This window comes from Vombatus ursinus, unplaced genomic scaffold (assembly GCF_900497805.2).
Source record: "Vombatus ursinus unplaced genomic scaffold, bare-nosed wombat genome assembly UNPS02014768.1, whole genome shotgun sequence".
NCBI lineage: Eukaryota > Metazoa > Chordata > Mammalia > Diprotodontia > Vombatidae > Vombatus > Vombatus ursinus.
In genome coordinates this window covers 23,459,152-23,484,473 of record NW_020954546.1, presented here as the reverse complement: position 1 = coordinate 23,484,473, position 25,322 = coordinate 23,459,152, and the positions used below count along the sequence as shown (strand labels likewise).

General features: G+C 46.4%; 1 protein-coding gene across 4 annotated transcripts in view; it reads left to right on the top strand.

Moving 5' to 3' along the window:
• RPH3AL (rabphilin 3A like (without C2 domains)) overlaps positions 1-25,322 on the top strand; it is a 174,499-nt gene that overhangs the window by 49,626 nt on the left and 99,551 nt on the right. For 3 of the 4 annotated variants that reach the window (XM_027862427.1, XM_027862426.1, XM_027862428.1), the window contains exon 5: positions 23,772-23,858. The exons of the other annotated variant lie outside the window; for it this stretch is intronic. In XM_027862427.1, coding sequence (XP_027718228.1) covers positions 23,772-23,858 — 87 coding nt within the window. The remainder of the gene's footprint in view (positions 1-23,771; positions 23,859-25,322) is intronic. 4 annotated transcript variants of the gene reach the window in all.

Here is a 25,322-nt window from a genome sequence, read left to right as displayed (position 1 = left end):
ATGGATGGATGGATGGATGGATGGATGGATGGATGGATGGATGGATGGATGAACGAATGAATGGATGGATGGATGGATGGATGAACGAATGAATGGATGGATGGATGAATGGATGGATGGATGGATGGATGGATGGATGGATGGATGAATGAATGAATGTAGTAAGGCTTTATGGAATGCCTCTGAGTGCAGAGAGCTCTGTGCTAGTTGCTTCTTGGGTTGAGCTAATGGGAAGAGTTCATAGTGGATCATCTTACTCAGAACTTATTTTCAGGGGGGAAGAGGAAGGAGGAAGGACCTCCAGACCTAATTTCATTGGTACAGAGAATTTCTAGTTAGGAAATGCCCTCTCCCGTTGCAGATCAGCACCGTCCCTCCCTCGTCTAGTCTAAGAGAGTTTGAGCTCACTGAGAAGTGAGGTGGCTTCTCTAGGGTCACATAGACTCTCTGTGTCCTGGGCAGCATTGGAACCCAGGTCTTTCTGACTAGGAGGCCGCCTTCCTTTTCACTCCACCAAAGGCCTTTATGGTTGTTCAAATATGACTCATAGTCATTGCAGCTGGGGCAGCCAAAGCATCTGGATGTGGCTGAAGACCTGAGTTCAAATTCTGCCTTAGACATTTATTAGCAGTGTGTCCCTGGGCAAGTCATGTCTCTCTACCTCAGACCTTTCTTCTGTAAAATCGGATATTGTATTCAATAGTCTCTCCCAGTTCTATATCGATGCTCCTAAGATATCAGAGTGGATATAGTATCTATTTTTCCCTTTGAAACTCTCCCACCATTCACGAATTCTTCCCCCAACTCTCCCTGGACCCCTCAGGAACGTGCCAAAAGGACGTCACGATGTTTGAGAGGGATGCAGAATGGTAATCCACTAGGGGGAGCATGGGAAACACAGATATGGGGCACGGCTTCCTTCCCGGGGGTGTTAATCAGAGCTTCAATGCGAGGCCTTGGTAGGAGACAGAGGACTGTGCTCAGTCATCATTAGATTCTAAGTCTTCAATGGAATCAGCCTTGCCGTTCAGCCACGCTCAAACCCCACTCTGGATGTGCCCATTGGTGCCTGGCCTGTGTGGGCCTCGTTACCTCTGGGCTGCCCCAGAGAGGGAGGGGCTAGGATGGTTAATTAGGTAGCCCTTGGTGTGCTAATTGCTCAGGAGTTGAATCGGCCAGCTTTCATCCTAATTTGGAGCCCAGATTGGTGGGAGATCTGGTGGCTGAGCCACTTCAGCACCAGGCTTTGAAAACTCACTGGCCTGGGGTTGACTCATGGTGCAGAAGGAGAATCGGATTTCCCTCATCTCCTCAGAAGGAATGCATTCCATTCCATGGCCAGTCTGTCTGGGAGGATGCTGTGCTTAATCAATACCAGATGCACGTAGGGCTGGTGGAAAAGAGCGGGACGGCATCTGGAAGGAGATGTGATGATTTGTGTGGGGGTCCCAGCGTGGTCTCTGCGGCCACAGGTTTTGGGGACACGGTCTGTCTGTGGCTTTACCCTAAAGACTGGCCCCTCGGCCACGAACCCAACTCCCCCACCCAATGTCTAACTCACTTTCAGAAAGTCATTAAGAAGCAGTCAGTTATAGTAGATTGACACTGGTCAGAAAGATGTGAGTTCAGATTTTGATACTTATTAGCTGTGTGTCCTTGGTCAAGTCACCAAACCTCTCTGAGACTACTTTCCTTCATGCAGTCTACATTTTTGTTTCCCTAGCACTAGACCCTGGCACATGCTCATAGTAGGTGCTTAATTAATGCTTCTTGTTGTTCAGCTATTTCAGTACTAACTCTTAGTGACTTCATTTGGGGTTTTCTTGGCAAAGATACTGGAGTGGTTTGCCATTTCCTACTCTAGTTTATTTTTCAGATGAGGAAACTGAGGCAAACAGGGTGAAGTGACTTGCCCAGGGTCACCCAGCTAGGTATTAAGTGTCTGGATTTGAACTCAGGTCTTCCTGACTCCAGGACCAGTACTCCATCTACTGCACCACCTAACTGCCCAATGCTTGTTCATTGATTGTAACATGTAGGTAATAAAAACTGTAGATGGTTGTGAGGCTCGAAAGAGCTAATATATGTAAATCCCTTCGCAAACTCTAAGACACTATCCTCAGAAATGTCAGCATATTTATTATAATAGAGGCAGTGTGGTATAGGAGGTAGTGGACTGACTGTGGAGTCAGGAAGGCCTGGGTTCAAGTCCAGCCTCACACACTTACTAGCTAAGTGACCCTGTTCAGGTGACTCTGCCTCTCTCTACCTCTGTTTCCCCATCTGTAAAATAAGAGGGTTGGCCTCTAAGATCCCTTTGAGCTCTGAATCTGTGATCCCGAGAGCCAGAGAAATGTAGGAACCTCTCACTGGCCCAGGCAGATCTCTTAGTCTCTAAGTCATGGGTCACATCTGCCCGAGTTGACCAAGTTTCCCTACCAGGCTGAAATCCCAAGCCTGGACCATTGTTATTCATTTTGTCATCATTCTACCCTTTCCCTCAGAGGAAATTGGTGTCGACTGAAGGTGACCTGGTGACCTGCCCCCAGTGGTCTCTGTAACTTTGAACCGAAGCCCAGAGTTTCTCTTTCTTCCTGGGGCCATGACCAGGTCTAATCTAGGTTAGAGGAGACCCCCTAGCAGAGGGAAGGGTAAAGGCTGGCCGGAAGGGCTGTCACTGCTGAACCGCCCTTGCTGGAAGATTTCTGTCTGGTCTGGATAGAGGGGCTACGTTTAAGGTCTGCACTTGTGAACACATACGTGTAGTGTAGGGACCTCTTCCAGGTGAGAAAGCTCCCTCTTCTAATGCAGGTCTGCACTTTGTCTGCAGTTTGTGGTAGAGTTGCCTGGGACACAGAGAGGTTAAATAATAATAATAATAATATTAGAAAGGATTACAAAGCACTTTACATATATTATCTCGTTTGATCCTCACAGCTCTGGGAGGTAGGTACTATTATCCCTGTCTTACAAATGGGGAAACTGAGGCTATATTTGAGATTAAGTGACTTGCCCAGAGTCATACTACTAGTATATATCTGAGGTCAGATTTGAACTCAGCTTTTCCTGATCTTTAGTCCTGCACTCTTAACCACTACACCACCTAGCTTCTGATCTAGCCCAAGGTTAGAGACTTGTTCAAGGTCACACAACTGGTAGGTATCAGAGGCAGGACTTTCTGAATCCTGGTCTTCCTGGCATGGAGGTCGGTTCTCTCTCCTCCATGTGGATAGATAGATAAGAATTCTATCAGCTTTTGAGACCTGGAACATTTCAGCTGTACATTCTAAGCACTGCTTTGTGTAGATGTAGACCAGGGAGTGTTTTGCAAACCGCCTTCCTAGAAGCCCTGAGCGTCCTGCCCCAGTTTTCTTCCCAGAAGACTTTTCTCTTGGAAGTATGCAGAGCTCATTATAGATTTCAGATAAGGACTGTTTTTCCAATAACAGCACCAGGGCCTGGCCTCAGGCAAAATTAAACTAAGTGGTTTATTGGGTGGACTGGAAGCAGACCAAGCCTGGGCTGGGGCCAAGTAGCTTCTTTCTATCCTAGTGAGTCCCCCTCCCCCAACTTTCAGATTCCTTTTCTCTGTCCAGTAGCTCCCAGAAGCCTTAATATCTTCTCTCTTCCTAGAGCAGGGGTGGAGAACCTTTGGCCCTCTAGGTCCTCAAGTGTGGCCTGCTAGGTCCTCAAGTGTGGCCTTTTGACTGCAAAGGGCCACACTTAAGGATCTAGAGGGCCACATGTGACCTCGAGGCCACACGTTCCCTACCCCTGTGACCTAGAATATCTGGCCTTCAAAAGAGGGTGATTATAACATAGACATGAGTCTCTAGTGGTAGAATTTGGGGGATGGTGGGGGACAGTCCCAGAATCCCACCTCACAGGCCATCAGCAGTCCTAAGCACTCAGGGTGTAGATACAGGAAACATTCCCTATGATAGGATCATTGGGTTAGAAGTGGAAGAGACCTCAGGGGTCATCTCGTCCAACCCCTACCCTCTCATTTCACTCGATTGTTCAGTCATTTTTCAGTTGTGTCTGATTCTTCGTGGTCCCATCTGGGATTTTCTTGGCAGAGATATTGAAGTAGTTTGCCATTTCCTTCTCCAGCTCATTTTACAGATGAGGAAACTGAGGCAAACAAAGTTAAGTGACTTTCCCAGGGTCACACAGCTAGTAAGTGTCTGAGGCTGGATTTGAGTTTAGGTCTTCCTGACTCCAGCCCCAGCATGGAAGGCCCTTAATAAATCCTTGTTGAGCTTGACTCAAACGAGGGTAGAAAAACAGCGGCGGCCTAAAAGAACTTGCCCCACTTCGACAATTTTCAGTAGCTGCTCCAAAAATAGAATGAGGTAGGTTTTTTCTTCTAGCTTGAGTTAGTGGCTGGTGGCTGTGGGAGCACTCAGGTCCTCCACTGACCCTGCACACTAATCCCTCACTGCTCAGTGAGATAAAAGCAAAGGGTTGTGGACTAAGAACTCTTTATCTGAGCCATGCCTGAATCTGCTCCCTTCCCGGGCCTAATTCAGATGTGCCTGGTGCCCTGATTTGTTCTTTGTTATGAAGGCAGATTTTATTTCCCAAATTCTCAGACAAAAAAACCAAAACAAAGCACATAAATCTTCTGCTTTGCGGGGACCCGTCTGCTGGCAGATGCTGGCGCTGTTTGTCTCGGCCCAGCACAATGCAGTATCAGGTGGCTTTCTTGGGCATCCTGCGTCCTTCCCTTTGGGGAGCCTACTGCCACAAAGGTGGATGGGGAAGGCGGCTTTTTATAAAGCAGCCTCTCAGTCTCCTGCCCCTTTACCACCTTCCTCCAGATGAGGGAAGCAGAGGATGGGCCCTTAATGAAAGGCTTACGTGGAGGCAGGCAGCATCAAGCAATCCATCCATCAACCAATCAACAAGCACTCATTTAAAAAAGCCTACTATGTGCTAGTTGTTGGGAATATAAATACAAGTGAGACATAGCATGGGTGAGAGATTGGGAATGAGTAGATTTTAAAAACCCCAACATTTGCCAAGCACTTACTATTACCATGCACTGTGCTTAGAACTGGGGATACAGATACAAAAGGGGGGGCAGCCTTGCCCTTAAAAACTTAAATTTTTAATAGAAGAAATACCAGGGTAAGGCAGTAGCAGCAAGGGAGGGAAATCCTAACTTAATATACAGTCAACTCTCAAGTGTATGCACTGAATATGGTCTCAGGTCATATGGAAATTGTAAGAGCTGACATTCATATAGGGCAGCTAGGGGTGCAGTGAATAGAACGCCCGACCTGGAGTCAGGAAGACCAGAGTTCAAATCTTACCTCTGACACTTGCTAGCTGGGTGACCCTGGGCAAGTCATTTCACCCTGTTTGCCTCAGTTTCATCATCTGTCAAATGAGCTAGAGAAGGAAATGGCAACCCACTCCAGGATCTTTGCCCAGAAAACCCCAAATCAGGACAGGAGGAGTCAGACCTGACTAAACAAAAACAACAACATATAGCACATAATAAGTTCTAAGTATTTTTAAAACATTAGAGGCAACATGATGTGGTATATAGAGAACTGGTTTCAGATGCTTCCTCTGACCCATGCCGACTGACTGTTTGACCTGGGCCAAGTCATTTACCTCTGAGGATGCTAGGGAGCTCTTGGTGACTTCGTGGGTAGAGGAACTTCCTCATCTGAGAGATCCCTATACCAATGACATTACATCTCTAGGCCTTATCCCTGATACAAATTAAGAAACTGAAAGGGACCCAACCTCCAGTTAAGATGGCACCATAGTTGTTTGTTTGTTTTTTTTTTTCATTTTAAAGCTTTTACACAGGGACATTTTCTCTGAAAGCATAGTAAGAACAGAAATACATATATCCCACCTCTCCCCAAACCTGGAGACCCGCTCTTTCCTCTCCCACCTTGGTCCTCAGGTACAATGAACTTACCCTTAGCCCACCACCACACCAAGTTTGCTTCCAAATGAGGCATGGCCAATGGAGGATGACTTAAAAGAATCATGGAAGCGGTTTCACCCTGAACATTTTGATTTCTCATTTGAAGGGTGACGGAGTGACTTCTGGTTGACTCTAGGTTCCTAACCCCCATGGGGAAAACTCAGCATTTTTTGCTAGCTCAGACAGACCAGGTTTTCCCTCTGAGATGGGAAGCTAGCTTTTATTTTCCTCTTTAAAAAATTGGTTTTGGGTTGGGAAAAATCTTTTTGCAAGCACAAAGACAGGAGACAACCAATGAGAATTTTATAAAATGATATTTGTTTGTTAAGTAACTTCACACTGTGTATTTAGAAGTTTGGAAGAATGAAAATTTCCAGATTTGTTTGTGAAATGCTTCTGATATGCATTTGCTAATATTCCTCAGGGCAAGGTAGTGAGGAAAGCATCCAGAAAGAGCAGTGCTGACTCCCCAGAAGTCACTAGAGAGCTAACCAGAATTTGGAGCTATGGACTTTGCCAAAAGCACTCTGGTTGATTTTCTAGGGACAGCAAATGTTTTTGGGGAGGGGAGAGAATTTGAGTGGTGGTCTATCCCACTCCAATTCATCACAGAAGGTCCAGACATCTTGACTGAATAAAACAATCAAAAGTAAACTAGGTGAAAATGAGTCTTTAATCAATTTGAAAGGCTCATATGGGACTTGGAATTATTGGCTAAAGATAGATGAAGCCACATAGGAAATATCTTATGGTTGATTGAAGAAGATTAAGTCCCATCTCTTAGGCTACATAGGAAAGCATCAAGCTAGTTTGGAGCCGGTCAGTTGAGTAGGGGAAGACTCTAAACTGGGGAGCAAAGGATTCCAGTTCCCTGAGAGAGAATTGCTCTCTCTCTGTCTCTCTCTTTCTGTCTCTCTCTCTGTCTCTCTCTGTCTCTCTCTCTCTGTCTCTCTCTGTCTCCCTCTCTCTCTCCCTCTCTCCCATACTCTCTCCCTCTTCCCCTCTCTCTCTCTCTCTCTCTCTCTCTCTCCCCCCCTGCCCCCCCCTTTCCCTTCCCCCCCCATTGATCATGTTACTGGAGAGATTGGACTAATAGGAGGCAAGCTGTGCAGGTGAGAGTAGAAGCATGCTGACTGTTAACAGAAGGCATCCTGGGAAAAGGCATCAGGGTATTCAGAGATATACTTAACAAGGTTATGGCCTTGTGAACTTTGAAAAGTCAGAAGACCTAAAAGTCCTGTCTGAATCAATAGCTGTGTCCACCATAGCCGGTAACGGTGACTGATGGCAGTGTCTACGCTGGGAACTGAGAAATACCTGAGGATAAACTAGACATACTGAGGAAAAACAAGTTCAAGACTCTGTAAGGGAAATGACCCTCTGAGCCAAGTAGGGAGCTCCACCTAAGAAGAGCTTCATGAGAACTACACAAAAGAAAAAAATGACTTCTAGTAACTAGGAGCCCCTTTACTACATGGATTTCCACACATTTGCCTTACTACCATTTTACTATAAGTTTGAGTCTGCTCTCCCCAAACACTGTGTATATGAGAGAATAATGTGCCTCCAGTTTGGGGGATTGTTTCTGTAAGAACTGTCTTACTGTATTCTGTAAATACCTTTTCTAAAAGGTGATTTAAAACATTTTCCCCATCGATCATCAACCAGACTTACTTAATCAATACCTTTTCTAAAAGAATATTTACTAAGTAAATCTGGCTGATGATCAATAGGGAAAACACACTGGTGGGGGCTCAGGAATGATTGTACTAGAAATCAGAACCCTAAAGTAGTAGTAGTAATTCTTCTCTAGCCTGTCATTACTAGTGGGAATTGGGGAAGTGGCCCCCAAAGGGCTGCTACAGTGTAGGGTCTCATCGTGGGATAATTTGGGGGCCCCTCACATTTGCAGGGAGTTACCAGAGAGATTCTCTATCTAGTCTCCTCTTGGACATGCTAGAATAAAATTTCTGAGGTTTTTAATTTTTTCCCCTCCCTTTTTCTTGTTTCATTGGACAGTTCATTGCTTCCTTTAAAAGTCAGACCATTTCCTCTGAGATGACCTTTGCTGGTTTGAATGCTTAAATACTAATACCTGTCATATTACTGAATCCTTTACAAGTGTGGAGGCTTATATTAATAGTATGAATTTTGCATGCTTAAAGTACCAATGCTAGCAGTTTGCCTAGAGTGCACTATGATAGCTGACAAACATTGAATTATTTTTCCTTTTTGCTTTTAAGCAGACCTGGATTGCTTACCTTACTGTGATATAAGCCCAGACAGTGTGTCTAAAATCCTTTTGGACTGCAGGGCTATAGGAATAGATTTACCTGCTGGCCTAGAAGTCCTAAGTGACCAACCCCCAGGTGCTTAATCCCTTTTGGGAACCTCACTTTTCTGTGAGTTCCATTTTTATTTGGCCCCTCCTGCCCCACATCTGTTTCAGAGTAGGATGAAGTACGAGATTTGGAGTTAGGAAGACCTGAGTTGGAATCCTGTCTTGGGAACTCACTAGCTGTGTGACCTTGGTGCAGCCATTAAAATTCCTTGTATTTCTTCATCTGTAAACTGATAATAATAATAATAATATTAACAATAGTAATAATACCTACTTCACAGAATTGTTTTGAGGTTCAAATGAGATAATGCATATAAAGTAGTACTATATAAATGCTAGCTATTATTATCATTCAAGTCTTGGTTTAGTTATAGTCGGTGACCCTGGGCTAGTCACTTAACCTCTCCCAGCCTCAGTTTCCTCATCTGTAAAATGGAGATAATAATAGTAGGATCACTGTGAGGATCAAATAAGATATTTGCAAAGCTATATAAACATTAGCAATTATGATCCTAAATGTTTGAGAGGCAACACAGACAGAGACAGAGAGATCTCTCTAGAAGGAAGCTAAGGCCCATAGGCTTGCCCGGTATCAGAATTAGTAAGAAAGCTGGGACAAGAATCAGCAAAGGAGGCTCGGGAGAAATGGTCAGACAAATAGGAGGAGAGCCAGGAGGAAGTAATGTTCTGAAGGGGCAGAGAGGAGAGAGGGCTGTCAGCAACGTCAAATGCAGCACGAAATAAGAACGTTGTGTCTGTGCCAGCCAGGGCATGGGTGGCACCACCCAAGATGCTCTATAAAGACCCTGTTCCCCCAGGCCCCTGGTCTTCCTCCCCTGGGCAAGCTTCCAGTCCAAGGCAGCCCCAGCCATGAGCCCTCCTGCCTCGGCAGCTGTTTTTCTCTGCAGGGTCAGCCCAGGGCATTGATGACAAAGGCCCGGCAGCAGGAAGCGTTGTTGGCAAATCCATTTAGCTGCCGTTCCCAGGCCCGTCATTTTGTGCCGTCTCTTGTACGCCGTGTTGTGGTAAATAACAGATAATAACATTCTCAGTCCTCTCTTGCCACACGTTGCTGAACATATGGCTCCCCACTCTTCCTGGCAGGGCCTCTGGTGCCCGGCAAGCTGCTGCACTTTCAAGTCCTGGTATTTCTGTGTCTTTATTCAATATCACCTTTAAAAAAAACCAAAAACCCTTCCCCCAGGCTGCTGTAGCCATGCTTTCCTTCAAATTTCAGGTGTAGCGGTGACCTCTGTTGGCAATGTGGCCTTGAGTTCTGGCCCTGCAGCCAGAGGACCTGGCTCTAAAATCCACCTGTGTGAGCCTGGGCAAACCCCTTCCCCTCCATGAGACTCTGAGCAGTGAAGGGCGTGGCACTAGATGCCTCCAAGGTCCCTTCCAGCTCCTACGATTCCTTGTCCCATCTGGGAAGTGGTCCATGGTACAGTGGAAAGATCACTGGCCCTGTAGTCAGAGACCGGAGTTTCAAATCCCGTCTGTCATTTGCTAGCTGTGTGACCCTGGGCAAATCACCTAACCTCTCTGGGCCTCACTATTCTCATTCGTACAATGACAGGGCTGGACTATATGGCTTCAGAGGGCCCTTCCAGCTCCAAATCTATGGGCCTGTGGTCTATAATCCCATGAACTCACCCTCCTGAATGGGGAAGACAGGGAGAGAAGGCCCCCTTACCTCTGCCTTCCTTCAGTGCAAAGCCCAGGTGTCCTTTCCCGTGCAAGGCGTTTCTCCATTTCTTCCATCCCGGTGTTAGTTCTTTCTCTCCCTCTCTCCCACCAAAGTCTTAGTGTAGCTTAGGGAAGCCAGGAGGCAGAGATGGAGGGAGAGCCTGCTGGCATGGGGGACATGTCCTTGACGGGAGTCCCACCTTCTGCCAAAAGCCTTTCTTGATCCCTCTTAATGTGTTTTTTGTTTGTTTTAGGCAATTGGGGTTAAGTGACTTGCCCAGGGTCACACAGCTAGTAAGTGTCAAGTGTTTGGCCTGAGGTCGGATTTGAACTCAGGTCCTCCTGACTCCAGGGCCAGTGCTCTATCCGCTGAGCCACCTAGCTGAATGTGTGCCTTCTTTCTGCTTATTACTTCCCATTTATCCTGCCTGTATCTTATTTGTACATAGCTGTTTGCTTATTGTCACCTTTCATTAGAATGGAAGTTCCCTGAGGGCAGGAACCCGATTTTTGCCTTCTTGTGTATCCCCAGAGCTTAACGTAGTGCCTGGCACCAGCAATCATTTTATAAATGCTTGTCAACTGTTGACTTGTTGACCATTGGATGAATTGTCCAAAGCAACCTTGTTATTTTTACTTTAGAGCAATGGAAAGAGAAAGTCATTGGCAGTGAAGGGATCTGTCACTTGCAGATTTGGGGGAAGGGGTTGGGAAACCCTAAATGGACTCAGAGCTGTAACCTGCAGCCCAGGAGAGAGAATCTGGATTAGATGACTGCCAGGCCTCCACAGGGAAGGTTGATGGGAGGTCATGGCTCCTGCCAAGGCTTAATGAGAGCAGAGAATGCTAATGGGGCCCAGGAGGAGCAGAGATGAAGGGAGTGAGCGAGCTGGCTTTGTTAAACATTCTCCTCTCCTCTCCTCTGGTGTTAAGTGGGTAGCTTGGGATGAAAATGTGTTAGCTGGGTTAGCTAAAATGTGTTAGCCCAGCCTCCAGACCCAGGCGTTAGGACAGCATCTCTGAATTGAATCTCTGGCAGTGGAGATGGGCAGCACTGAGCCCTCTCTCTCTCCCATTCTCTCTCATAGTCCTTAGGATGTCTGTCAGACCATTGGCCATAGCAGCACCCAGAGATAACCAGCTGCTGAATCAGTGTTTGACACCTCTGGTCAGGACTTAAAAAGTTATGGAGAAAAATGTTAATAATGCAGATTAAGAGTAAATGTGTATCTTTCAATGAGCCACTTGTTAAACATTTACCAGAGAGCTGCTTGTTAAACATTTATCAGCACACCCCACCCTTTCTGGTCCCTTCCAGCTCTATCTCCCTTACTCTATGATTTGGGGCTGGGTTTCTTCGATTAGGTGTCGTGGCAGGTGCTAAAGATTCTGTGGAGTAACTCTGTGTTACATTAGATGTGTCATTTGATAATTTTTTAATTGAAGAGAAGATTTTGACTCAAAAGCAACAAAACCAAAATCCATTAGCTTTCCCTCCCAGCTTTATGTTACCTACATATTCAATGAGCTCCCCATCTACTTCTCTATTCATGTCATTAATAAAAATGTTCAACACACAATTTCTCTGGAGACCTATCATGTTGTTTTGTTGTTTTAATTAAGGAAAAAAATTAATTTTAAAAAATCATGTTGCCATTCAGCTATTCAGAAAACCGCTTTCTGAGTCTGGCCATCTGACGCGTTTAGAATCCATCTCATTGGGTTTTCATGTAGCCCACATCTCCTTCTCTCCACAAGAAGAGCTTGAGATCCTAGCATCAAAAACTTTACTCAAATCTAGACAAGCTGTATCTCCAACATGAGCTTCATCTACTAGTTTAGTAGTCGTGTCAAAAGGGAAAATGAGGTTAGTCTGGTATGACCTATTCTTGAGGAATCCATGCTGATTCTTTGTTATTACTGCTTCTGTTTCTAGAAATTCTCCAACCATCTCTTTAATAATTTGTTGTAGAATTTTCCCAAAAATTGAAGTCAGGCACACTGCCCTACACTGTTCACTTCCCTCTCTCTCTCTGTCTCTCTCTCTCTCTCTGTCTCTGTCTCTGTCTCTCTCAGAATGGGGCAATTTCCTCTTATTTGATATTGTGGCATCTCTCTAGGGGGCATGCTAGCAAATGTTTAACAGCTGGCTCTCTGGTGGTGGTGGGGTTGTATGCAGGACACATTTTAAACTTTAATCTGCTTTCATTAACATTTCCTCCATCATTTTCTTAAGTCTAGACAATCAACGAAACAATGCATTTCCTAGATGTGAATACTCCCTCTGAAAATTTTACAATTAGTTTTCCAGAGCCAGTTTGAACTGGCTGCAGGACACTCATGCATCCCTTTCATTTTCCATCATCCTTCAGATATCACTGGCATCCTTTCAGTACTTGATGATGATGATGATGATGATGATGAAACTAATATTTATATAGCACCTACTATGTGCCAGGCACTGTGCATGCTAAGAGTTTTACAGTTATTACCTCATTTAATCTTCACAAACAGCCTTTAGGTTTATGTAGTTGATCTAGATCAGATAACTTGAGTTCATCAAGGGCAACAAGGTGCTCTTTTCCTATCTCCTTACCTTGTGACTGGGGGCAAAATGCAGTATTTATTGAGCACCTAGCAGTAGAATGTAAGCTCCTTGAGGGCAGGCTTCCTTCCTTCCTTCCTTCCTTCCTTCCTTCCTTCCTTCCTTCCTTTCTTTCTTCCTCTTTCTTTTTCTTCCTTCCTTTCTTTCTTTTCTCCTTCCTTTTCTTCCTTCCTTTCTTTCTTTTCTCCTTCCTTCCTTCCTTCCTTCTTTTCCCTTTACTTGCCAAGTCATTCTCCTGCCTCAGGAGAGCCTGGCTGAATGCTAGGGATTGACCAGAGCCGAATGATGAATGAGGTGGTGGTGTCTCTATTGATTGAGTGCCTGGGAGACATGCCCCTCCAAACAATTTACTTACAGCTTATCTTCTTCAGGAAACCTCCCTCTCTTACCCTTGGCCAGCCAAATCACTCAAGGTTTTTTTTCCAACACTTCTGCTTGTTTGGAAATGAGACCACTTTTTTTTCCCTGGCTTTGTACATGTCTGAATAAGTACACCTAATCATTTTCATGCCTGTGTGCCCTGTCTCCCCAATTAGATTTTGTGCCTGGAGATGCAAAACTCAGCAAAGCCTCAGACATCATAGCTGTTCAATAAACATTTGTTAAATCCGATTCACACTCTTCTAGATAAAAGTGATCTCGCTCTCCCCAATTTGTCTGAACATCTCGGCACCTAAAGCATTCTGCCTCTGACCCCATTCTTTGTATACTTGTATCTTAACTTACTCCTCTTCCACCCACATTAAAGTGTAATCTCCTTGAGAGCAGGGTCCATGTCTAATTTTATCTTTGTATCTGGAGAGCCTAGCACAGAAATAGGTGGCTAATAAGTGCCTGGCACACAGTAGGCACTTTTTAAAAGTTTGCTGCCTAAGTGTTCAATCAATCATTGGGCAAGTATTTATTAAGAATCTACTACATTCCAGGCACTATGGGTGCTCGGCATACGGAGACAAAAATGGGGTGCTCCCTGCCTCAATTAGCTTATATTCTTCTGGAAATGTATATGGTAGAGGGAGAGAACTTTGGCCTCGGGCTAGACAGTCACAGAATTCTGAGTAGAGCAGATTGTCATGTCTCTTTCTGTAGTTACGGCAGTATTGATTCGTTTATTATTCCCTGAGCAAGGGATGGAAAATGGGGGGCATACTGTGGCACACCAGGGGCACCCTTAACTCTTAGTTGCAAGTTATGTCCCCCCCAATATAGCTACCTCAAGTTCAAGACACACATTACTAAAACTGTAGCTTACAAGCCCCCACTCAGGTGTTTGTCTTTAACTGTTAGCCAGGGAATACAAGTAGCTCAAAGGAAAGGCATTTAATGACACAGCATAGTTTAAAAATTACATTAGAACATCTCTCCCCTCTTCCTATAAACTTAGGGATAACTTACCCACAAACATATACACTCCATTAGATAGTGAGCCCATCCTGGTTAGGCCCTAGTATCCTGGTAGATGGTTTGGACCATCCCACGGGTCTTGCTCCAGGACCAGTTAGATAGAGGATTGAAGGGAGGATTGACTCACTTGTCAAACCAGGTCACTTTTGCCCCGAGTGAAGCTCAAAACTGAGTGGACTAATTCCCACTTCTCCTTCCTCTCCCTACTTCCCCAGGTCCAGGATGGTCTCTGATCCTAGTGGGGAGAGTCAGGCAGCAGTAGGGCAGATGTCAAGATGCCCAGGTTGGCTAGACCCTGCTGTTTTGATACCTTCATTCATTGAATTTGAATGAATTTGAACGAAAGAAAGAACGGAGTTGTCTTGCCATCCTCAACCCTTGCTTGTTGTCCCCAGGTAGAGCATCAGTCTTCTTGTTTATCTTGCTAAATGTTCCTTTTTATTTTTTGTTGATATTATCACCTGATCTAACTTCTTTGTTGATTCCAACCACATCTCCATTTATTCTCACAGATAGACTGTACCTTAGCAGGATCTAGAAGGGTAGACATGTTTGTTTTCAATGCAAACCACTTCAGAAATATACCTTTTTAAAGCAAGTGTTAGGCCTTCATCTGAGACGTGATGCTGTTGGTTGGCAGTATGGAAAAAGATGCTAAGCAGAAGGGGAGGACAGGCAAAGGGAGAGCTTTCTCTCTCTCCTAAGTCAATGCAACTTCATCCTTTAAAAACTTTTTGGAAGTTGACTGAATCATGCAAAAGTCATTAGAACTAGAAGAGAATTTTGAGATCAAATCCAATCTCCTCATTTTATTTTGTTTTTTTAAATAACGAAAATCTACCCTGTTTTCCTTCCACTTCTCCCACCTACCTCCCATTGAACAAGAAAAAATTAAACCATTATCACAAATGTGTGTAGACGAGCAAAATAAATTGGCCGTGTCTAAAAAAATATTTCTTATTCTGCTTGGTCCATCACAGAAGTGATGAGGCTCACAGACATGATGAGATAACAGAGAACTGTCAGGAGGTAGATAGCCTGTTTCATGATTATTCCTGTGGAATCGTGGCTGGTCATTGTGATATTCAGAATTCTTAACCCTTTCAAAGTTGTCTTTACAATATTATTGTTATCTTATAAGTTATTCTCCTCGTTCTGCTCACTTCATTTTATATCAGTTCACACAAATCTCCCCAGATTTCTCTGAAACCATCATTATTTCTTATAGTACAACAGTATTCCCTCGCATTTATAGACCATAACTTGTTCAGCCATTCCCCAATCTACAGTTTCCAATTCCTTGCCAGGACAAAAAGAGCTACTGTAAATATTTTTGTCCATATGTATCCTTTTCTTCTTTCTTTGATGCCTTTGTGGTATAGAGATCAAATGAGATAGTATTTGTAAAGCGCTTAGCACAGTGCCTGGCATACAGCAGGTTCAATATAAATGCTAGCTGAGTTATTATTATAGATCATTAGTGGTATCTCTGGGTCAGAGGGTATGCACAGTTTAATAACTGTTGGGGCATAATTCCAAATTCCTTTCCAGAATGCCGGACCAATTCTCAGCTCCACCAGTAGTGCATGAATGTACCTGTTTGCCCACAGCCCCTCCAGCATTTGCCATTTACCTTTTTTTGGTTAGCTTTGCCAGTCCAACACTGTTCCCTCATTTTACAAAGAAGACCTGGAGAGGGAAGTGACTTGTTAAAAGTCATGTGGTTAGTGAGTAACAGTCTGAATTCAAACCCAAGCCTTCTGACTCCAAATCCAGTCATTTCCGCTCTGCCACATTGCCTTCTAAAGGCTACGAATTCCCATACCATCAGGCATTCACTTTTTAGCATAAAACTGCCTTCCAAAGTCAGATAAAAATAATTTTGATTGCACCATAGATCGTAGGTTTAGAATCGAAGACCTTGGAAGACATCAAGTTCAAACCCCCCCCCCTTTTGTAGATGAGGAAACTTAGGCCCAAAGAGGAGTGACTTTCCCAAAAGCACACAGCTAGAAAATGGCCCAACAGAGATTTGAACAGATTTTTTGTCTCCAAGGGCAGCTAGGTGGCGCCATAGTGCATAGAGTACCAGGGCCGGAGTCAGGAAGACTCATCTTCTTGAGTTCAAATCTGGCCTCAGATACTGCCTATCTTTGTGACCCTGGGCAAGTCACTTCACCCTGCTTGCCTCAGTTTCCTCATCTGTAAAATGAGCTGGAGGAGGAAATGGCAAACCACTCCAGTATCTTTGCCAAAAAAAACCCATATGAGGGTCACAGAGAGTCAGATATTGACTGAAAATAGCTGAACAACCTTCTGCCTCTGAATCTAGGAATACCTTTCCCTGCACTCTGTACTCCTCCCCCTTGACGTACCTAACTGAGAATTGACTGCCGCTTGATGTGGTGACAGGAACCGAGCGCGTACTGCCTGAAGGGTAGGAAACGGGGTTCTGGAACCCGAGTGGAAGGTCCCAGGTGTTCCCTTTAAATGGCAGAAGCCACTTAAGCTGCAGAGTGTGCAAGGCAAGAGCGTGCTTAGCATGCAGCTCATTCTCCATGCCCGGGATCTGCCGAGGGGAGCAGCGGGGTCCTTGGGGAGTCCGCCCACTGCGCCGCCGAACCGGGGAAGAGGAGAGATCTTGTTCTTGATAACATTTCCAGCGATCAATAAGCCCCAGAACAGAGCAGCAGCGATGGGGGCAGGACTCTACGTTTCCCCAGGAGGAAATCTGGCTGGGAGAATGGGCGTGAGATTCTCACCCTCTGCCCCCCTCCTCGTCCTCCCACGTGGCCTGGAATTTTCCTCAAATCCTGTTTTTTAACCTTGATCACAGAACAGTAGAGAGGGGCCTGACCTCCCCTCTCTGGGGCTGAGCTCCCTCCGGTTTCGGTGGTTTGGTATTTGAAGGTATTGAAGGTGTTTGAAGTCTTGGGCGCTGTGTACTGGGAGCTACAGACACGGCGGAGCCTTGACCTCTGTCCCACCAAGAGTTCGTTTTGTGTGTTAGTGAACGGGGGTGGGGAAGGTCACTCTTTATTCTTTTTCCTTTGTGTTTCAAAAAGTACTGTTTTTTTTCTTGGAAACTGAAAGAATCAGGGAAGAAGGAAGAATGGAAGGGAAGGAAGAAGGAGGGGAGGGAGGGAGGGAAAAGGAGGGGAGGGAGGAAGGAAGGAGGGAGGGGGGGGGGGGAGGGAGGGAAAATGAGGGGAGGGAGGAAGGAAGGAAGGAGGGGAGGGAGGGAGGGAAGAAGGAGGGGAGGGAGGAAAGAAGGAAGAATGGAAGGGAGGGAGGGAGGAAGGAAGGAGGGAGGGAGGGAGGGAAGAAGGAGGGGAGGGAGGAAGGAAGGGAGGAAGGGAGGGAGGGAGGAAAACTAGGGAGTTCCTGGGAAATTGTTTTATCCCATCCTACATTCTGTTTGAGGGGCCGACTGGGGAAGGATCCCAGAGGCTGTGACCAACTCCTTGACATTCCAGAAGGAAAAAGGTAGGACCTAAAGAGGGGAAAGGACTTGGCCAAGGTCAAACAGGGAGGAACCGCCACAGGCAGGATTTGAACCCAAGTCCTTGGATTCCAAATCCAGAGTCTCTTCACAATGGATGCCCTGGGAGCCACAAGGTCATAAGTCTAGAACCCGCCTGGACCCTTCAGAACTGGGTTCAGTTTTGAGGGAAACATTTTAGGAAGGATATATGAGGTGGTGGACATCCAAGGTACAACTAGTCTGACCCTCTCATTTTACAAAGGAGGAAACCGAGGCAGTCAGAAGTGAAGTGACTTGCCCAGGATCACACATCTAGTAAGTGGCATTGGCTAGATTTGAACCCGGGTTTTCTTGCCTCCACGCCCCACATGGTCTCCGCCCCCCCCCCCAGCCTTCTTTTGCAGGGGAGTTTTCACTACTGCCTTCAGCAACCTGGCCAGAGCTCTCCAGACACAGAGCAGTGAACGTCCACTGGGTAAATGGATATAGGATGAAAACCCTTTCAGGCCAGGGCTGGGCGCCCTGAACATTTTCCAGCCCGGAGATTTTATTTTCCGTATACCCTGGTAGTTGCAGTTTGGAAGCTGGAGAAAGCTGACCTTGGCTTCCCAGGGGGCTTCTGTCCTCCCTCAGCCCCACGCCAATGAAAGGCTGCTGGGCCAGTCCCCTGCCCTTGGCTTCCCCGGTTAACCTGCCTCTTCAGTCGACTCTGATCGCCGCAGGCCCTGATTCTAACCCCCATCCCTGACTCCTTTGTGTCGATTTCTTTTAAACACAGTCTGTCTATTGAACTTAATCTTGACTAGAACAGGGAGAAAAGCCTAAAGCTGTCAGGGGAAAAGTCACTATTTTCTTATTGATCTGAGATTTAATAGGGAGTGGTAGTTAGGGATTGTATGAGCTGTAGCAAATTCTCTTTTAGCTAGCCAGTGCTTCTGAGGAGCCCCCGCTTCTCCTGGATGGCTGCCCACTGACACTCTGAGAGAAGAAAGCGGATGCCGGGGAGGAGAAGCTGGTGGAGTGGTAAACTATGTCTGGCAAGAGTGGGCCGCATCACGCACCCACTCCCTCCTCCTCTCGCCCCTACCACCCGCCTCAGTCGGTTAGCAAACATGTAAGTGCCTCTTATGTGCCAGGCGCTGTGGCAGCCGCAGAAAGCACTGGACCTCAAGTCAGGAAGATGAAAATGATAGTGTCTGGCCTCAGACACTAACTAGTTGAGTGGCCCTGGGTCAGTCACTTACCCTCTATCTGCCTCAGTTTCCTGATCTCTAAAATGGGGATAATCATAATCCCCACTTCCCAGGGTAATTGTAAGAATCAAATGAAATAATATTTGTAAAGCACTTTACAACCTCAAAGTACTTTAATTAAAGTACTTTAATTATTATTATTGCTTATTATTATTATTATTATTATTGCTAGTGGGGGAGACAACATAAAAATAACTGTACATTTACAAGATATATGAAATGTAAGGGAGGGAGCATCTTAGAACTTCAGAAGCCCACGCTTTCATTTCACAGATGAGAAAGTTGAGGCCTGTGAATTCATAGGTATGGACATTTCCTTCAAAGATGCAGATCACCACCCCCTTTGTGACTGAGCAGATCGTCCTTGAAAGTTTTCATGACTGAATAATTTGTCTTCCTGTGGCCCACCTACTGATGAGTCCTCCTGAGCTCCTATAGGCTGGTACCTGGATGACAGACAGGCAGACAGACAGGTAAACACACACACACATCACTGGGCCCACGCTCTAAGGCAGGATTTGAATGTGAGGCCAAAGTGTTGGAACTTAGTCCTCTGTTGGAACTTAGCCACAGACAGCTTGTGAACAAGGGAGTGATAAAGCTTGTGACAGTGTTGGGGATTTAGTCCCCAACTCCTAAAGTCCTGCCTTTGCCACTTACCACCAGGAGCCTTCAGCAAGTCAACCTCCCTGAGCCTCAGTTTCCTCATTTAGAAAATGAAGGCATTGAACTCAGTGTCCTCTAAAATCCCTTCTGGGAAGGAAGGAAGGAAGAAAGGAAGGAAGGAAGGAAGGAAAGAAGGAAAGAAGCATTTATTCAGCACCTGCTGTATGCCAGGCACTGGCCAAATGCTAAATGCTTTACAAATATCATTTCATTTGTTCCCCACGACAACCCTGCAAGGTAGGTGCTTTTATTATCCTTATTTTACAGTTAAGGAAACTGAGGCAGAGGTTAAGTGACTTGCCCAGGGTCACACAACCAGGGAGAGTCTGAGGCCAGATTTGAACTCAGGTCTTTCTGACTTCACTTCTGGTGCTTAATCCACTGTTTCGCCTAGCTGCCTCTAAATCTATGAACCTTCACATACTCCAGAAACCTTTGTCTCTGTGGTTTAGTGCATTTCAAAAAATGTCATAAAAACGGTACTGCAGTGAGAGTAAGGAGACCCAGGGTCTAGTTCCAGTTCACCCACTGACTTGCTGTGTGACCTTGATCAAGTTACTTCCTCTCTACAGGCCTCAGTTTCCCTAAATGTAAAATGAAGAGGTCAGACTGGTCTCTTCCATCCCAGACATTCTGTTTTTCTTGGATCCTCTTTTGTGGTTACAACAGCAAAGGGAAGAGAGGAGAGGAAGGAGAGAGACAGACTTATCACCTTGGGGTGGGGCTTTGGGATTCTGTCCTCATACTGCCTCTGGAAGGAGGAGGGAGGGCAGAGGGTCAGCTGGACAGGCCGCACTATCTGACTCCCAGCCTGCACTGGTGGCACTTGGTGGGGATGGGACCCTGGCTTGCAGGGTCAGGTGTCACTAACATGGACTTCTGTTCCCCGGCGGCATTGTGCCCAGCCACAGAAATGCCACAGAAGAGATGGCCCCAGCTCCCTGCCCCCAGTGTGGGCTCAGCCCTTTGTTCTTAGAGCAAAATCAGATACTAACCAGATAATAGCAGCTACAAGATCCAGAAGAAAAGCCTGGCCTCTGCATTTGGTCTATCAGCGGTGGATTCATCCTTGCTGATACGCCAAGCCGTGGGTGAGATGAGATCTTAGTCTTTGACTGGGCTCCTTCCCTTTCCTCCACTTCCTTGCCAATCCCTGCTCTCCCCATAGAAGAAGATCAGATGCTCCCAGTGGGCAGCAGTACATATATCTGCAGCCTTAGAGAGGAGGTCAAGGGGTAGGGGTAGGAGGGGACCCGTACTGGTTATACAGCTCCAGAAAGGAAGAACACGTAGGGTAGCTGAGAAAGCATGGGATGTGGATTTGGGAGACCTGAGTTTGAATTCTGCCTTCTGGATTTATGTGGTCATGGATAGATAGCTTAAACTCTCTCTATGCCTTCATTTCCCCATATGTAGAATGGGGCTATTTACACCTGTGATGTCTCTCTCACAGGGATGTTGTAAAGCTCGAAGGATAAGGTGCATGAAGCACTTTGCAGGTGTTTAAGAGGACTTAGCCTCAGCTGTCATAAGTGAGCTTTCTGAGGTTTGGGGGAGTTGTTTTGTTGGTTTATTTATTTGTTCTTTTTTTTTTTTTTTTGGTCTGAACTTATGATTTCATCCATGTAAGGAAGTCCCAACGAAAAAATTTCCTCTCCCAATATTGTATTAGAGTGTCAGCAGGGGCGCTGACGGGCTAAATCACTGCCCAGGGTCACATAGCCAGGATGGGTGTGAGGGAGGACTGGAATCCAAGCCTTTTAGACTCTAGGGCAGGCTTGCAGTCCACTATCTCAGGCTTCTTCTTCATCATCAGTCTAACAGACTGTAGACTTGGGCATCAGAGGGGGAAAACATCTGGAGCACTTCAGCTTCATCGCATTCGTTTGAATGGGTGCATTTTCTTCTGTTATGACTCTTCTCAGCCAGTAGGAAAAGGCAGTTTGTGTTTCCCCACGCCCACCTTTGCAGAGCCATCTCCTGCTCCCCCTCCCCCCACCTTGGCCAATACCTGGCCCCAAGTCCCTGTTTTCATGAGACAGTATCTAATACGGAGCCCTGCAGCCCCTGCCTGGCCAGCACTGAGTAAGGTCCCTGCCTCCCCTCCCACAGTCCTCAGAACCAGAGGCTGCACTCAGGCCCTCCCTCCTGCTCTTGGAATCTGGGTCTGGGACATTTCATCCTGGGGGCAGCTCTCAGTGCCTGTCACCCGCTCACAGGGTAAGTGACTGATTCCCGTGCCCCCAGGGAGCCAGGATTGCAGTAACAAATGGCTCTCTCTTTTCCCTTGAATTCAGCAGCTCAGTGCACAGCAGACAGCTGAACCTGTAGGATGGTCCCTGGGGATGGGGGTGGGGCGGGGTGGGGAGCTTTTTTCTTTCTTTTTTGGCAAAAAAATCAGCATGAAATTAAGCCACTTTACTGAAGGGGAAAGGAGCCTAGTAGACATTGCAAGCTAACTATACCTCCTACTCCCAGTTCATGCTCAGGCTAGGGTAGGGTAGCCAAATAAGCCCTAGCCTTAGAGGCAGAAGTCCTGGGTTCAAATCTCAGCTTCCTCACTTGTTCTATGTGTGGAACTTAGCCTTCCTGTGCAGTGGGCGTTATAATTCTTGTCCTGCCTAAGGAGAGGCACCAAGTAGGGGAAGGATTTGGATCCGGACTCTGGGGTGTGTGTGTGTGTGTGTGTGTGTGTGTGTGTGTGTGTGTGTGTATAGTCTGAGGACCTGGGTTCAAATCCCAGCCCTGCCACTTAGTACTTGTGTGACCTTGGCCAACAGGTTTTGCCTCTCTGGGCCTCAGTTTTCTTCTCTGTAAAATGGGGGGGGGGGGTCAGACTGGATGACTTTGGGCCCTTAAAATCATTTGCAGTCTGGTTCCAGACCACCTTTACAGGCTTATTACATATCATACTTTTTCACAAACTCTACTTTCCAGCCAAACTGACCTGTTTACCGTTGCCTGTACGTGACATTCCATCTGCCTCCTCCAGGTCTTTGCATAGCCTGTCCCCTGTGCCTGGAAAGCGCTCCTTCCTCCTCTCTGCCTCAGAATCCCTGGCTTTCTTCCAAATCCAACTCAAGTACCTTTGGCCATACCAGGATTTCCCTAGTGCCCTTCCCCTCATCTGTTAGGGCCCTCCCCCTCACTTGTTATTCCCTTTGTAAATGTTTTTTATATTTATTTAGATGTGTACACGCTGTTGCTTTAGATAGAATGTAAGCTCTGTGAGGGCATGGACTGTTTCATTTCTGTCTTTGTGTCCTCAGTGCCCAGCACAGGGCTTGATACATTGCTATCCTTTGGGCCCACAATTTCCCAGGGAGGAAAGTCCCTCTATCGGTGCAGATCACCACTCTTTCTACAACTTTAGAGTTCAGAATGCTGCCTGAGAAGGCACTGAGAGGCCGCAGGATTGAGAACTAGAACCTTCCATAGTGTTAGTGCAATCCCCTCATTTTACTGATGAGGAAGGGAAGTGACTTGCCCAAAGTCAACCAGGCAGCAAGTATCAGAGGTAAGATTTGAACCCGTGTCCTCTGACTCTAGAATTAACACTCTTCTGCTGTACCCCGAAGGTCAAAGTCAATATGTGTCAGAGGCAGGATTTGAATCCAGGCCTTCCTAACTCCAAGGCTAGCTCTTTATCTACTATGCCTGGTACATGCCATAATGCCTGATACATAGTAGGCCCTTAATAAATGCTTATTCATTGATTAAATGGTTTCCCACTCTGTCAAAAGGAGTTGATTGGGCCAGAGCAGAATTGTCAAATAGACCCAAGTGGCCCAACCAAAATAAAATATAATTGGAAAATACTTAACAAGGTAAATGAATAATAATATAATACAACATAAATAATGTTAATTTGTGGTTTTCTAAGTCAGTATGTGGCCCACAGAGATCCATTTCTATTTGACTTTGACACCCCTGGCTTGGATGATGTCTGAGCTCCCTTTTGGCTCTGTCTGTATCTTATGGTTCTGTGGTTGAGATCATTGATTTGGAAGTCCTTCAATAGTCAGAGACCTGTACAGCCCTGCAGAATGATGGTGATCCTTGTTGGCATTATATGGTGGTATTATTAATGAGCAAACCAAAGACCTCCCACCCCTACCCCACAGGGTACAAAAGCAATTCTCTGATGAGACTAAGTGAGAGCCCAGAAAGTATTTACATTTCCACTATCTCTTCTCTCTCCCCCTCTCCCCCCCATTCCCTCTCCCTCTCCCCCTTTTCCTCTCCCTCTCCCATCTCTTCTCTCTCATCTTTTCTCTTTTCCTTTCTCTCTGTGTCTCTGTCTCTCTCTCTGTCTCTCTCTCTCCCCCTCTTCCCCCCTTTCTCCCTCCCGCCTTCTCTCTCTCTCCTTCTCTCTCTCATAGAAAGTCTGCACCAAATGTGGGATTGAGACGTCCAGCAGTCAGAAGCGGACTCTGTGGTTGTGTAAGATATGCAGTGAGCAGAGAGAGGTAGAGTATCCCGGGGACTCTAAGGGATAGGGGATGCCACCTTTTGCTCCTAGGGAGGGTTGTATCTCTGGGGGCCCTGACTAGGTGAAGGGTGGGGTGGGTGGGTTAGGGGCTGGGCTTTCCCTCAAGTATTTGACCAGGGACTTGGGTTGGGGGGAGGTGGGAGAATCTGAACCATCTGAGCATTTCTGAATCAGGGAGGGGACTACTGGGAGCCTGAGCCACTGACATTTCTTCCCAGCAGCCTGGCTCACTGGGCACTGCCCACCACCTGGAGTGCCTTCTACCTCCAACACAGCTGCCCATCCTTCAATTGCCTCCCAGTAGCAGATGCATTCTTTATGGAAGGACTGGGTCTGTGTCATATGAGGAGCAGTTGGAGGAATGGGGTGGGATGTGTTCAACCTTGAGAAGAGCATATGAGTGTTGGGGGGGGGCGGAGTGGGATGGGACGTGAGGGCTGGCTTCAGGTATTTGTAGTCTTGGTGGAAAAGGGATTCGCCCTGTTCAGTTTGACCCCAGAGGGCAGAACCAGAAGTGCTGGTGGTGGCGGGGAGTTGTAGAGAGGCCAATTTAGGCTTGATATCAGGGGGAAAACTTCCTGACAGAGAGCGTTGTCCCAAATGGATGGGGCTGCATCAGCAGGGGGTTGGTTGACTATCTCCTTAGAGATGGCCGAGCAGATGCAGGAGGAGCCACTCGTTGGCTCTGTTATGGCGGGGATTCCTTTTGTGCGTGGGTTCTACTCACTGGCCATATAGCTCCCTCCCACGTCTCTACTTCTGTGATTCTGGTTATTGACTTAAGGAGCAGAGAAATGGGATGGACAGACTGACTCGAGGCTTTCAAGGCAGCCATGGCCTTAGGCCCAGTGAATGGCTCAGAGGAATTGTTCTTAAGGATGCCACATTGACTGAACTCCATTGTGGTCCCTCTTCCTTGGTAGGAGGCATTATGTCCTAGGGAACGGACAGATTAGGCCCAGACACAGCTCGTAGCACCTCAGGGACACACATGCCTCAACTTCCCTAAAGGTGTCTCCAGAAGAGCAATGAAAAAATACATAAATACACTGCAGGAACATGCCCGAGGGCCCCTTAGGAGGCCTGGCTCCTCTGCCCAGCCCTGCCTCAAAGCTTCACTTGGCATCTCTCATTCCTTCAGGTACAATTTTCTGCAACCTGCACAGTGAGATGGCTGGTTTTTAGGAGAATACACCAGCTACGTTCCTACTGCCTGCTCCTCCTAGGGATCCTGGCTGCTGCAGCCAGCCTTGGAGAAGCTACTCTCAGATGCTCCGCTTCAGCACAGTTTCCCCACAAACCATGTTCACCCCCTGGTATTCTTTTCCTCATGTTTAGTTTCCTTATCTGCAGAATGGGGATAATAATAGCACTTACCTGCCAGGGTTGTTGTGAGGATTAAATGAGATATTTGTAAAGCAGGTAGCAAACCTTCAAGCTC